This window comes from Notamacropus eugenii, chromosome 1 (assembly GCF_028372415.1).
Source record: "Notamacropus eugenii isolate mMacEug1 chromosome 1, mMacEug1.pri_v2, whole genome shotgun sequence".
Lineage (NCBI taxonomy): Eukaryota > Metazoa > Chordata > Mammalia > Diprotodontia > Macropodidae > Notamacropus > Notamacropus eugenii.
In genome coordinates this window covers 451,364,343-451,380,726 of record NC_092872.1, presented here as the reverse complement: position 1 = coordinate 451,380,726, position 16,384 = coordinate 451,364,343, and the positions used below count along the sequence as shown (strand labels likewise).

Genomic DNA, 16,384 nt, shown 5'->3' with positions numbered 1-16,384 from the left:
AATATTTAAATGTTTCCAACTCCACCTGTATGTTATTCTCATTATTATTATCACTTTTACTTTTCTCACTTTAGTAGTTTCTTTGATCTCAGAACAGGCAACAGGGCATGGTTGCATTTTTTCTTTCTTTTTTTCAGACTGGGAGACCAGGAATAAAACCAAGGAGTCAACTCTAAATCAAGATGTTCCTGAAGCAGAATCATCCCAGAAAATGACACTGGAAAAATTTATAAGGGATGGTGTCTGGTACCCTGAATTAGGAGAAACTGATGCCCAATTTGGAATAGAGCAGAATATCAAAGAAGCAGAGCTAAAACAAATTACAGTTTCCCAAGAAATAATAGTCCCTAGGAAGACAAACCACAAGTGTAATGAACGTAGTCTGGTGGCAGAACAAATTATTCCTTCAAAAGAAATTGCTCATAAATTTGATATATATAAGAAAAGTTTCTACTGTAATTCACAACTAATTGAACGTCAAAAAATTTATGTAGTGAAAAAGCTCTTTGAGTGTAGTGAATGTGGGAAAGCTTTTAGTAAGAGTACAATCCTTAAGAACCACCAGAGGATCCACACTGGTGAAAAACCCTATAAATGTAATGAATGTGGAAAAGCCTTCAGACTTCGTGGGAACCTTACTCGGCATAATAGAGTTCACACTGGAGAGAAGCCCTATGAATGTAATGAATGTGGGAAAGCTTTCAGGCTTCGTGGAAATCTTAATCAACATAAAAGAATTCATACTGGGGAGAAACCCTATGAATGCAATGAATGTGGGAAAGCCTTCAGATTATATGCACACCTTACTCAACATAAAAGAATTCATACTGGAGAGAAGCCTTATGAATGTAATGAATGTGGGAAAACTTTCAGACTTCAGGGACATCTTACTAAACATAAGAGCATTCATCCTGGAAAGAAACCCTATAAATGTAGTGATTGTGATAAGACTTTCAGTAAGGGTTCACTCTTGGTGAGTCATCAGAGAGTCCATACTGGGGAAGAACCTCATAAATGTAATGAATGTGGGAAAGCCTTCAGTTCACGTGCAAGCCTTACTCAACATAAAAGAATCCATACTGGAGAGAAACCCTATGAATGTAATGAATGTGGAAAAGCCTTCAGCCAGAATGTATGCCTTACTCAGCATAAGACAGTTCATACAGGAGAAAAACCTTATGAATGTAATCAGTGTGGGAAAGCCTTCAGTCAGAGCAGACACTTAAATCGACATCAAAGAATTCATACAGGAGAGAAACCATATAAATGTGATAATTGTGGGAAATCATTTAGTAATAGTGAATTCCTTAGGCAACATCAGAGAGTCCATACTGGAGAGAAACCCTATAATTGTAATGAATGTGGAAAAGCCTTTAGACTCCGTGTACACCTTACTAGACATAGGAGCATTCATACTGGAGAAAAACCCTACAAATGCAATGAATGTGGGAAAAACTTTCGTCTGAGTACACACCTAACTCAGCATAAGACCATTCATACTGGAGAGAAACCCTATAAATGTAATGAATGTGGAAAAACTTTCCGATTGAGTACAGACTGTACTCAACATCAGAGAATTCATACTGGAGAGAAACCCTATGCATGTAATGAATGTGGGAAAGCATTTTGGGACAGATCATCCTTTACTAAACATCAGAAAATTCATACTGGAGAAAAACCCTATGAATGTAACGAATGTGGAAAAGCCTTCATTCAAAGTTCATCCTTTATTCAACATTGTATTACTCATACTGGAGAGAAACCTTATGAATGTAGTACCTGTGGGAAAGCCTTCAGCCTTCATGCAAACCTTATTCGACATCAGAGAATTCATACTGGAGAGAAACCCTATAAATGTGATCAATGTGGGAATGTCTTCAGGCACAGTTCAACCTTGATAAGACATCAGAGACTTCACAGTGTAGAATAATACAGAATTTAGTGAGTGAAGGGAAAGCTTTAGTTAGAAATTCCTTATCCATATCCCCTGTAGCCATCATGTTACTGTCACCAGCTATGATTTTGTGTGGTGTATTTTCATGAGACATATTCTTCCTTTAATTTTTCACCCATTGTATTTCATGTGGAAGAAGAATTGTCTTGTTCTACTTAACTCCAGAGAGCAGCCCTAGGAGAAGTGGTTGAAAGTGACAGAAGCAGGATTTTGCTAGTAGTAAGGAAATATTTCCTAACAAAGCTATCTCAAAGCATAATCAACTGGCTTGGTAGAGCTTAGGTTTCTGTTCACTAGAATACATCTAGTGAAAGCTTTGATGGCCATTTGGTGATAGGAGGCCATAATTCTTCAGATATGGATTGACCTAGCTGGCCTGCAAGTACTCCTTTCACGTCAAGATTCTGTGGTCTTCCTATCTATCTCTCCCTTCTATACAATATAGCTATGAAAATAATATTTCCAGTCTATTGGCCTGACCATGGACACCAAATAATGTGGTCTGACTACATCATTTCCAAGCTATTGGGTGTACTCTCCCACCTCTTTACATTCGTGCACTCTACCTTCCATGCCTAAAATACATTCCCACCTCATCTTTGACTATTTGAAACCCTGTTTTTCTTTTAAAACTCTAATGCCACTTTTTCCTCAAAGCCTTCCTTCAACATTCTCTACAATTCAAGGTCACCTCTCAGTCTTCAGAATTTCTTTGACTTTTTTTCAGGAATCACTTCTATATCCTTCTCACATTTTAACTTGTATCATATTTCTTTGTGTATATGTTTTATTCCCTATGTATTATAAGCTCCCTGAGGGCAGATACTGATATTTTTCATCTTTGTATCCTCAGAACTCAGCATAGTACCTTACATATAGTAGGTGCTTAATAAATACATGTTGAATTTAATTGGATTACCAGGATTGGTGATGCCAGGTATCCATGATCTTTAGACAAGGAGCCCAGGTTTGACCTAACAATGTAGCTAAAGCTGAGATGTAGATAGGAAAAGGGGATATTTAAAAAGGCAGAAGATAATGAAGACTAAATTAATGGAGGTTAATCAGGAGACCTCAGCTCCCCAAGATAGAAATGTATTGGACATTTCACAGCAATATTTTCAATGGTAGCACTACCTACAAGACATACACATACACACTTCAATGGGAAACCAAAGCAATGCACCTCTACCAGACTGGATTCAATGTAGTACGTCTGAGCTGCTTTCCATTATACTTCAATAGTAGTAGGATCCCAGTTCAAGGTTACATAACATTAGGAATAACAAGGTGCCATGACCTAAAGAAAGTCTTACAATGGTGTGGAGTTGACTAAAGTCTCTTAACTCATGACAGGTATGACCAAGAGACCTTGCCTGTAGAGGAAGGAAAAAATTCAACGGGGAAGAAACATTGAATTTAAGCTTTCAACTGGGGTGAAGAAACCCAAGAGAGAGAAGATTACCCTTGTTGTCAAAACTCTTAACAGAATTTAGGATGATTAGAGTATAATTAGAGCATAACTCAGCACCGAAAGAACATGAAAAAAGATACAGAGTAGGTTAGATAGAAAAGCATTGTTGCCTAGTGTGTTAAGCAATAACATATATACAGGTGTTAATCATTCTTTCCACCTTCCTATTCCATACCTTCACTCTTTGTCATTCCAGAAGCATTGTTCCACCCTCCTTCTCAGGAGGAAGAAAGATACATCTTAAAGTGGTCTTCAAAGTTGCTGTCAGTACAGTAGGAATAATAAGGCACTGTAGGCTGCAGAAGAGTAAGAAAGGACAGGTTAACACTTCATGATACAGTTTCCTTGAGTTACCCTCTTCTGTACTTACCTTGTGAGAAACAAATTAATTAAATATCAGTTGATTGTATAACCACTACTATTACACAGGATGTCCCAAAAGTCTTTGTGTAATCTTAAGCTATTAATATTAAGCTTTAATAGCTTAAAACCACATGAAGACTTTTAGGATACCCTGTATTTAAGGGTGACAGATAAAGAAAAGAGGACTGCTTTATTTTGGATCACCCCAGTCCATATTTGGTAGTAGGAAGCAGTGGAATGAGTACAGGATATTACACTGCTTGGGCCAATTGAACTAACTGTGGTATAGTTGGAATTTCTTCAGTGATTTGTCCTGGCTATTCTTCCCATGCATCATTTCAGTGCTTACAGATATTCATGAAGTGTCTTTTTTGTTCAGTCATTGCTCACACATAACATGCACCAAAATCAGAGAAGTCAGCATTAATTAAAGTTAGTTCTATATCTAATATAGTTTCATTAGTTATGCTTATCTCTAATTTCTTGTGGGCATATATTATAGGGCAGTGAACTTGAGGAACAGGTACAAGGACTATAGACCATGATAAAGAGAACAGGTTTTGTAAGAGAATTTTTAGGAGCACTAAAGGAAATTTCAGAAGTCAAAGAATATTAGAGATGGGATATTTCTGAGTGAGGATGTGCACAAGCTGGAGGGTGACTGAAGTGAAGGGATGGCAGGCAATAGAGAGGGTCCAGGGCCTGAAAGTCCAAGGTTTTAGAAAAGTCATCAGCAGGAATATTGATATCTCTTATGATAGCGATGGTAGGATGGGATGAAGTTGAAGATTGAAGCAGACACGTGTCATTGTAGAAAGTAGGAGCCGTCTCTGAAGGTCAATAAATGACTGAGAGGGATAATGTATTGATCTAAGAGACCAGATTCTTTCAAGATCTGTGAAAAAAATCTATTTGTCACACTCACTAAAGGAATGAATCATTTCATGGAAATAGAAGAGAAAGGATACACAGAGATTTGAGTTCCCATCAGCCATATAGCCACCCAAGTGCCAAGAAACTCCAGCAAGGGACATACATCATGCTTGCCCAGTTGAGGGAGGGGTTGTGGTAAAGGAGAAAGAATGCTACATTTTTTAGGCTGAAGACCAATATTGATTGGCCATCCCACCTCAACCCTCCTCCTAATTTATTGACTAACCTATTTATAACAGATAGCTTGTATAGATCCCTTGTTGCAGTGGTGATTGGTTAGGCTCCAAGGAACCTCCAGTCTGAGCTGCAAGCCCCTGCTAATAGTCTGGGTCATTAAGAGGAAACTTATTTCCTTCTATTTTAGTAAAATGGGCATATACATAAGGTAGTAGGTTGTACTAATAGTGAATAATGGAAATAAAAAATATATATTCATATATATACATATACACACACGTGATATGGAAGGTGATTACCTAAAGGGTATATAACTACAAGATATTATTTATGAGTATAATGAAACTTAAAAGTTAATTGTAGAACAGGATATACACAAATATGTGTGCATATGAATATATGTATATATACATACACATGAGCTATATATGCATATTAGCATATATGGAAGATAGCTTTGCCACAAAATAAGATGCATCATCTGAACAGATGTAACATCCATCATTTCAACGATTATCACTTATCACTTCTTGACTAGGCATGGGTATCACTAAGTCTGTTTATGTTTATGGCCTACACATCTTATTTAACTGTCCCCTAGAAACAATTTCAAAGCTTTTAGATATGTTATTTAGAACAACACAGGTGAAGAAAAAAATGAAAGATGGCACAAACTTCAAAAGAGGAATGATTGATGAATAATGAAGAAAGAATAATTGTTTCATAGAGGCAAAAAACAGATTTGAGAAATTTGGGGTTTGAGGAATAGGAGAAGAAAGACTAGTACAAAGTCATCTAGGTCAGGAAAACAATACCATGGTTCATAAGATTGGTTAGGAGTGTCAAATGTAACAGTAATTGAGAGTGAATACTGAGAAAAGACCTTCTACCTTCTGGGTAGAAGATAGTGTCCTTCTCGACAATAGTTTGCATAGAATACTGGGTTCAGTCAGACTGAAGCAGATCAAGAAGAAATGGTTAGAAGGAATTGCTATTAAACCACTTTATTTAAAGGAATTAGGAGTAAAAGATGGGAGAACAATTGCATAGCATTTTAGGGGCTGTAAATCAAAAGTAGTTTTGTTTTATTTTCTTCTTTAGAGAGAAATGTGACCTAGCTCCACAAAAGCCAAAGTGCAGAGGAGTTAGCTTTAGAGAGGAAAAGACTGATATAAAACAGAGATGTTACCTAGTTAGTTGAGGTATGTGAAGTAGCATATATTGTGTGATATGGTTTCAGTGTGTGTGTGTGTGTGTGTGTGTGTGTGTGTGTGTGTGTGTGGTTTGTAACATTTGTAATCCTTTGTAATATTATAAATGTCAGAGGTTTTGAGCTATATTCTTAGGGAGTGAAATTACCTCTGAGAATAATATTAGGCAGATGATAATTACTTACATCTAGTGGCATTTATCATTACTTTCCTTTGTGAGAACCTATGAATCACAAAAAAACTATCAGAACACCTCCAACTGAGTGATAATATGTGTATTAGGGATAAGACTTGTGATCCCATTGCTATAGGGCACTATTATTGAGGAAACTTCTACCAGTTTAGGTCTTCACATTTTCTGAAACTTATGATCTTAGGGAGTTTCCTAGAGCACTGAAAGGATAAGTGATTTGCTCAGAATCATACAGCCAGTATATATCAGAGTCCAGGTTTTCTCTACTTCAAGCCTGTGGAGCTGCATTTCCCACAACCTGGAAGGCTTCTTCTATTTAAAGCCCCACTGTTAGGTATGCCCTTCTAGTAAACTGGAAATATCCTTAAATAGAAATTATCAATGCCTATGAATTACTAATATTCTTTAACTGTAGTGAGACTCAGTCCTTATTTACCTTGATGTAAATTAATTTGGTGACTTATACATCCCAGGATAGAACTGTGATAAGCAGCATAGTGCAATGGAAAAAGCATTGAATTTTGTATCAGAGAACCTAGGGTTGAACTCCAGTTCTCTCATTTATTGCTTGTGTGACCTGAGATCATTCAACTCATCTCTCTGGGTCTCAGGTTCCTAATCTGTAAAACTGGGCAGTGGGAAAAATGCAGGAGACTAAATAACTTTTAAGGGCCCTCGAAATCTATAATCTATGGGAGGAAAAACAGTAACAATCCAGTGACCTTTGCCACTTAATAGTGTGAGTTTTGAGTCTATTTCTTGATTTGCAGAATTCAGATAATAGTACCCTTACTACCAACCTTACTACAGGATTGTGCTAAGCAAAGTGCTTTCCAGCTGTTAAGTTCTATGTAAATCAGTCACTACCTGCATCACTTACTTTCAATGAGAAAAGATGATACTATCAGAGTAAGTTTCTGTGAGTCAAGGACATTTGCCTATATTTCATTCTTAAAATATTAAAACATAACTCATGTATGGCTAACCCAAACTGCATTTCTTGACACTCAGAATTCCCAATGATGTCTTCTGCTTGTTTGTGGACCTAATAGAGTACGTTATACATCTCATTCTCAAGCCCAACTCTGTAGAGACTTTGGTTCCTGGACTTTGTCTCCCAAAGATCTAAAATCAGTGGAAGGTGGTAGCAGATACAAACAATAATTTCTATGATTAGCCTTCAGTACAAAGTATAACTAATCTTGCCTTCTTGAGCCTGAAGAAAAATGTGATCCTGGTTATCTAGGCCACAAGGTATAGTTTCAATGAATGGTCTTTGCATTCCCACAATCCTTGCCACTCCTGTTCATTTAATGCATAGATAGCAAGTCAGCAGGAGAGTTGTACTTGGGCTTCAGGGGGATCAGTTAGGTCCTCTCCTCAATGAAGATCTTAGAATTACTGGTATTTGTTTTAGCCAGTACCCCAAGGATTCCTAGAGTAAGGTAAATACTACTAGTGTGAGTTCTTAGAGGGATTTGTACTATAGTGACCTGAACATCACACCTTCTGTGGACAAGGTGACTACTTACAGAATTACCTGTCCTAAGTGGCCATCCTACCTTCCATGATATTCAACTACAAGCTTCCTTTGAGGTAATCCATCTAGTATGATTGCCAAAAACTTAGATGATGCAATTTTAGGCTTTATTAACATAAGCCATGGTATCCAGAGTAAGGCAGTATTGTGTATTGTTCATTTATCAAGCTATATCTGGAATGGCATGTTCAGTTCTGCTTGCCGCATTTCAAAAGGGACATTGATACATGAAAATATATCTAATAAGAGGATGATCATCATGAAAAATATATCACATGAAGAATGGTTGAAGGAATTGAAATGTTTAGTCTAGAAAAAGAAGATTTAGCCAAGACATAAATACTTCTTTCAAATATCTGAGGACCTGTTATGTAAAAGATGGGTTTGACTTATTCTTTGCAATTCCAGAATGAAAAACTGGGAATAATGGGTAGAAGTTACCAGGAGGACTATTGTAGCTCAAGAAGAGAAATAATTTTCTCACATTTTGAGAGTCCCCAAAATGGATTGGACTGCTTTATGAAAGAGTGACTTGACTGGAAATGTTCAAGGAGAGGTTAAATGTATACACTATCACTTAGGGACAGATGTAGAAAATATTCCTTCTTTGACTAAAAGATTGCTCTAGATGACCTTTAAAGTCCCTTCCAATTTTAATTCCAGCTATAATTCTGTCAAGTTCTTATATGCTACCAAAATCCATATGCATTTCTAGATTTTCCAAATTTATGTGTACTTAATGTTTTACTGCACAATGTGCACTTTACTAGATAATGTCTTGTATTATTCTCTAATTACGTAAGGGGCATGTTTTCCTCCTAGGCAAAATTGTGTGTCCCTCAAAGACATTTACTATGATTCATACTTATTTTTGGCTCCTATATAATCAGAAATAATGTTAGGTACATAAAAGAAAATTAGTTAAAATTTACTTGGGACACTCAGATTCCTGAACTACAAGACCATACACCTTCTGGTGCTGCCAACTCAAAGGGCAAGTCAATAGATGGTCTGAAGTTGAGCATGAATATGTTTGGCATTTCAGAAATCATTGAAATTCAAGAATGTAGCTGTGAACTTCACCCATGAGAGAGTGAGCCAACTGGATCTTGTACAGGGACATAATTCTGGTGAATTCTAGGAACCTGGTCTCACCCTAGAGTGCTCAACACCCATCTAACCTTTGGAATGCCTTTATTACCTCAGTCATTAAATACAGCTCTCCCTCACTCAAAACAAAGTCAAGTGCAAGTCATGTCATCATTTCTCTGATGGCATGGTCTTCTTCAGCAACGGAGAACGAACACACACATTAAATATTATGGGACCTCTAGTGTCTTTTTGTATAGGAACTTGAAGTTTAATTTTCATATATTTCTAATCCCTTTGGGACACAAACAAGATTCTCTTGCTCCTATTTATAGATGAAAGTTCTGCATTCCATAAAAGATGAAACTGGGACTTTTCCTGTCTTTGATGCAACACATAGCTCATTCTTCTAAGATTGTGATGAATAAGGATTTGAGACTTTCAGGGATGGGTCTTTGTCCTCAGCACAAACACCCAAGTCTTTTTTTCTTTCTATGTGAACAGGGTATTAAATTTCCAGGACAGATGTGATCTCCCTGTTGGAACAAAGAAGAAAGTTTTGAATAGTAAAAAGACAAATCCCAAGAAGTACCTGCCCAAGTGAGTAAAAGAAAATCGGTAACTTTTTTTTTTTTAATACTGATTCTTCTTGACTTTTATGTAGCATTTGACACTGTTGACCGTCTTTTGATAGATATTCTCTCTTTTCTCAGATTTCATGATACTACCCCATCTTGGTTCTCCTCCTACTTATCTGACAGCTCCTCAGTCTCCTTTGCTGGATCATCATTTATGACCTGTCCACTAATTCTCATCCCTTCCCCACCCTCCCTTTTAGTCCAGAAGACTAACCACTAACATGGAGCATGCTGATTGGTGGAGTAGTATTGAAAAAGAGTTTCACAGGAATAAATTTGAGAGGATTTTGCTTGCTAGCTTAAGAACTGATCTTTACTTTGTAGGCAATAGGAAGGTATTTTGTGATTTTCAGTAAGAAAGTAATATTGTCACATGGGGACATTAGTGACAAGAAACTATGGTGATTAGATGGGGCTTAGGACCTGACTGAGGGAGCAATATCAGGATGCCAGAGCTTGGGGCCTCTATACTTAGAAAAAGTCTGAGACTATGCTAAGGTCTGAGAATCTTAAAGTCAAAGAAGAACAGAATAATTATCCTATCAATGAATAGTCAAAGAGGATTGTAGTCAGGGTAGATACGTGCCCACAGTCCAGTAATTTCAGGAGAACAAAATAAATGCCAGTGCTCAGAGCATAATAATGATCATATTAGTCATGGGGAACCAACGTTTTTCTCCTAGGCACTTTATAATTCCTGCAGTTCCGATATTATATGGATAGGAATGCAGGGAATGAATGATATAATGGAGATAAGTATAGTTACAGAAGGACCCTGATTATGGTTTAGGGGAACTGAGGAAGAGCCAGAATGGTAGGTGTGTTCTTATGTAAACAAAATTATTTTTTATGAAGGATTCACTTGATATCAATATATAGATCACTTGGAAGCAGTAAGACAAAACCCAAGAGATTAGTTAGGACCCTGTTACAGTAATTGAAGCATGAGATGTTGAAACCCTGACCCTGGTCTCAGGCTCTCTCACAATTCTGATATTTTTTTAAGCTACATCCTTTCTTTTTTGTCCATCTGATAGTCAATGATTCTCACCTTCAGATCCTCCTAGATGGATATGTCTCAGTTTCTGCTCTCACTTTGCATACTATGTCAGCTTCTATTAAAACCATTTGTGTTCCCTTGTCACTACTCCTTATCTCTCCTTCCATTTCTTTCTCCCAGATCTCAAGGCCATATTTAAAAGTTTCCAAAATCACCTTTTTGTTATACTCATCATCATTTTCATTCTTTTTTTCTAGATTCAATGAGTTTTTTTATTCCTAGCACAGGCAAACAGGACAGTTGCCTTTTGTCTTTCTTTCACACTGGAAGACCAGGTGTTAAAATTATCACAGAAAGTAACAATGAAATATTCACAAAAGAAGGCATCTGATACACTAAGCTAAGACTAGTCTGAAAATTTGATGGCTACTTTAAGTGGCAGAAAAATATCAAGAAAAACATGTCTGAGAGTGATGAGAGTTTTTTAGAAGATAATGTTCCCTTGAAAGACATATCCTGAGAAAAATGAATTTAGTGTAAACCCAATTACAGAACACGGGTTCACACGAGATACTAGGAATATGATTATATTATATGTTAATTATATTGACTTTAAGAGTATAATTCACACTTAATTGGACATCCAAAAGTCTGTGTAGGAAAGAAACACTATGAATACAGTGAATGTAGGAAGGCTTCCAATAAATGTGTACTCAAGCAGAACGGAAAGTCCATACTAGAGAGAAATTCTATAATGTAATGAATGAAGGAAGGCCTTCAGACTGCTTGGGGATCCTTGATCAACATAAGAGAATTCATACTAGAGATAATGCTTACAAATATAATGAATATGAGGAGTCAAAATCAAGTAATTTATATAAAATAGAAACCCTGTAAATGTAATGAATGAAGGAAAGCCTTCAGGCTTTTTATGCACCTTACTTGACATCAGAGAATCCATAATGGGAGAAATCCTTTAAATTAGTTTGGGAATGCCGCTGAGCTCTGAGAAACTTCATATTAGAGAGCAATCCTAGGAATTCAGTGAATGCAGGAAAGTTCTTATTCTTATCCCTTTTAAAAACACACTATCACTATGATTAGTGACTATTTGTCACTAATTATAGTACTTGAAGTTTTGTTTGGGGTGTTTTAGGTAGAAGTACATATTTTTAGATCTTTTTATATTTATGTATACAAACATACACAAAATTTTTTTTTCAGTTATATACCCCAATACCTGTAGGTATACATTTATTTCCAAGGAAAAACCTTATAAATTTGCTTTTACTAAGCAAATTTTACCAAGACTACTAATTATTTTATATTGTTTTTATAAATACTAGAATTTGTAGTTTTAGAATGTATTTGTATCATTTTTGAAAATTAAACTCATAGGATTAGGTAACAATCATTAGCATTAGTGGCTTAAAATAAATTTACTTATTTTTCTTAAAGTAGAGTTGTACAATTGTGATCAGGATTTGTGGTTATATAAATGATCAGATAACAACCACTAGACTCCAAGTTTTATCTAAAGAGATAGAAATCACTTTATTGTTTTAAAAAATCATAGGAGACTAACACACAATGTTGGAAGGAAAGGACTGCAGGGAACTGGACTTCTCTCACAAAGAAACATAAACTTGAAGTGCCAAAGAAAAGGGAAACACCTAAAAAAGAAAAATCTGTAAAGTAAAAAGAGTGTGCACACACTTTTAAAAGTTATACTACAACTCAGTCACTTAAAGTATGAGAAACAGTGGAACTGGGAACTGAAACTAAAGCAAATATCTCAGGAAATATTCTCAGGGAGACATGGAATAATCAAAGCAAGGAAAAGCAATATGAAGATCAAATAAAAGAACTAGAAGAAAATTATTGAAATTGAGAGACAGACTATCCCAATGGATAGAGATCTGACCTTAGAATCAGAAAAATCTGGGGTTTAAATCTTACCGCTTGACCTCTTGGCTGTCTGATCCTGGGCAAATCATTTAACCTCTCAGAGGTCTATGCAAATTTCTCAGATTGTAAATTGCAGAACTCTTGGTGATCTGAATTGAATAGAGGGCTTTTCTTAACAGAAGTGTCTTAGATCTTTTAAATCAGAGGTCCGACACTGTCCCCCTATTACCTGTCCCCCAAAAAAACATAGAAGAAAAAAGGAATAATATGTTTGCCATCACTATGAATAGGAAGTTTTTCATTTTTTAAAAATCAAAGAAATCACTGGAAATAAAAATCAATAGATTTAGTTATATAAAGAATTTGGAATTTTACAAACAAACAATATCTAAAATTAAATATCAATGGAAATAGAATGGAGAAATATGTGAAATATATCAGATAAAAGTCTGATATCTATAAGATTAATACACATTCCTCAGTAAATCAGTGATCAAAGGACATGACGATAATTTACAAAGGAGGATATACAACTACTTGTAACCACATGAAAAGATGTTCAAGCTCCCTAATTATAAAGCAAATCGAAACAAATTTAAGATGTTACTTTAGTTTATCCCAATTCAAATGGCAAATGTATATTTACACACACATATATATATATACACACATATATACTATCGATAAAGTTCATTGTTGAGATTGAAGAGTAGTGCAAATATTTTGGAACAATATTAAACTATACAATGAGGCACAAAACTGGTTGTTTCTTTCAGCCTAGTGATTCCATCACTAAGACTATCACAAAAACAGTATAAAATGGCCTATTTGCAAAAACATATTCATAGCTTTTCTATTTGTAACAGCAAAAACAATGGAGATTGGATAAACAAATTATGGTACATTAATGAATGGAATGTTATGGTGCCATAAATATAAATCACACAAAGAAATAGACCTTTCTTAGATGATGCAGAGTAAAATTAATATACTAGAGCCATATGCACCCTAACTACAACTTTTACAAGGAAAGAGGAGAAGGAAAACATCCAAAAGAACTAGAATTTGGGATAAGCTTATCAGAGAACTGAGGACAAATTAACACTTTTTTTTTGCTTATTTATAATTAATTAATTTGTTTTTTATATTTATTTCATTGGGGTTTTTTGGGTGGCTATTAAACTTATCATATAAGTACAATATAAAATCCATCTGGAAATTATTTACTGGAACTCATCTCCAGAAGATTTTGCTATTTTTCCTAGCTCCAGGTTCCCAGCTTCATGCTTACAGGGTGGACCATTCTCTCCTGTCCTCCACCACCTCACTTGTGCTCAGAGTAGAAAATAAGAATCTAGAAAGAAAGTATCATCATGGAACATCAATATTCCCAAGACTATTGCAGATGGGATCCAATTTAAATTTTAAATTTTAAAAGTCAATAATAAGTAGGCTTTTGGACCCAACAGATGGCATTGTGATGACTGATGATGGCAATATCCCTCTCCAAGAGATTCAAGCTCAGCTTCTAGCACCCAAGTCCATGATTGAAATGAGTCAGATTTAGGATGAAAAAATCAGGAATGAGACTACATTAGCCATCATTCCTGCTAGAGAAGTGCCATCAGAGGTGCTATCAGAGATGCTGGCTGAACATCTCCTAGAGTAACTAATCAACCCAATAATAGTGATTAATACCCAACTGCTAATAATTACTGGATGATATGATCAACACACCTGAAAAAATTAGTATCCTTATTGATATTAATAGCAATGGCACAATGATGAACATCATCAATAGTATCACATGTACAAAGGTATTCAGACTTAGTGCTTTCTGGCTTGCACCAGATGCCCTAAAGATGGTACAGTTTCAGGAAAGTGGCAAAAAGAGATTGACATTAAGATTAATGCTAAGGAAGAAAATTCTTGGGCATCATTGAGAAGTCTTTTATCTTATTTGGAGTTACATTCAACAAGGACATGATTTGACCATAAATGTAGCGTTACATTAAGAACTCATGTGTTATGTTGCTGGATTCCTTCCTAGAATACAAGAAAGGAGAAAACCATTCAGACATTAAGATAACTTTAGAGGAAGATTTTAATATACACAGCAGCTTTGTGAGTAAATTATACACCTGAAGCCTAATGTGGTCATTATAGAAAAAGGCATCTAAGATTTAGCTCCGTAGTACTCATGTAGGCCAGTATCACAGTCATCTGCTAAGTTCAGAAGATGGGTAAATGTTTTGCTAGGGCCTATGAACCTTAGATTGCCAGCTGGTGAGAGAACCAAAGGGTAGCCATACTAGGCTGTGGCCCAACCCCTATAGTTCTTCCTTCACAACCTTATCCAGAACGGTGGGGCCAATATCATGTCTGTTCACTTCCCTTTAGGCCAAGTACACTCAAAAGAACTGTGAACCTGGGGTATGGATACTGAAACAAGTACCTTAGTGGACATGAAGGATCTGGTTATCTGGGAATCACTTGTCATGTGAAATCGTAGATATACAAGGCAATTGTAGAGAAAGCTTTCCTGCTGCTTCAAATTGAAGATATTATCTCAGCTCAGAAGGAAATAAGGTGATGGTCAGGATCATTAGAGGGTACCCTGTAATGCTGGGTAGGAGTGATATGCAGACAGCACAAGCACCCACTGACAAGACAGACCAAAAGACCAGCAGGTTTTCCATGCTCTCTCTTAACCAGGCTGCCAGGACAAACATGAGATAATTAAACTGAAGAAGGGCAGTGAGGTGGAGCCATGGATAGACTGGGTAGACTCATCATGACATCAAATCTGACCCTAGACACTAGCTGAGTGAACCTGGACGAATCACATAACCCTGTTTGTCTCAGTTCCTTATCTGTAAAAATGATCTGGAGAAGGAAATGGCAAACCACTTCAGTATCTTTGCCAAGAAAACCCCAAATAGAGTCATGAAGAGTTGGACATAACTAAAACAACTAAACAACAAAAAGTTTTAATAGGTTTAAAATGCTTTTTATAAATGGAATGAGAGTGTGGAAAAGAAATGAGAGCTATGGAAGAAACAATTGGAAAGAAAATTAACAGTTTGGCATAAAAGGTACAAAATGTTGCCCAAGCAACAAACTCCTTTAAAATTAGGATGGATCAAATAGAAGCCAATGACTTCATGAGGCAATAAAAAATATTACAATAGTCAAAGGCTGAAAAAAGTGGAAGAAAATGTAAAGTCATCTCATAGAAAAAACAACTAACCAGGAAATGAGAAAAAATATATAAGAATCATTGAACTATCTGAACTTCATGACCAAAAAAAGAGTCTTGACATTCCATTTCAAGAAATATTCAAAGAAAACTGCTCAGATCTCATAGAACCGAGGGCAAAATGGAAGCAGAAAGAGTTGCCATTCATATCTTAAAAGAAACTCCAAATAAAAATTCCTAGGAACATTACAACCAAAATCCAGAACTTTCAAGTCAAAGAAAAAAATAATGCAAGAAAGACAAAAAGAAAGAATTCAAGTACTGAGGAGCCACGGTCATGATCACAAATGATTTAGCAGCCACCACCATAAAGCGGAAGAGAATTTGGAATACAATATTCCACAAGGCAAGATGAATAGATGTAATGGAATATTTTATATGTGTGTGTGTGTGTATATATGTATGTATGTATGTATGTATACACACACATATACACACATATTGCTGATTGCTAAATAGGATGTACACTAAATTCAAGAATATAAAGACCATGTAAGATTTCCAGGGTCTTTTGCTGCAAAAGCAGGGACACCTGCTTCTGCTTTCCCAGCCAGGCAGGACTTTGCTGACTGCTCCCAGCTTTCAGCCTCCCAAGCTGTGCCAAAGTGTTGGAGCTCAGACTTGACTGGTAACGTATACTTGTTA

The 16,384-nt window shown here is 36.1% G+C and overlaps 1 protein-coding gene across 6 annotated transcripts in view; it reads left to right on the top strand.

The window, feature by feature from the left end:
• Positions 1-16,384, top strand: part of LOC140519181 (uncharacterized) — a 110,686-nt gene that overhangs the window by 66,575 nt on the left and 27,727 nt on the right. For 4 of the 6 annotated variants that reach the window (XM_072631970.1, XM_072631968.1, XM_072631969.1 and 1 more), the window contains one exon: positions 138-15,467. In XM_072631970.1, the coding sequence (XP_072488071.1) occupies positions 138-1,930 (1,793 nt within the window). In that variant the 3' untranslated portion in view covers positions 1,931-15,467. Of the gene's footprint in view, positions 1-137; positions 15,468-16,384 lie in introns of those variants that run through there. The other 2 variants (XM_072631967.1, XM_072631985.1) reach the window with 2 other exon arrangements.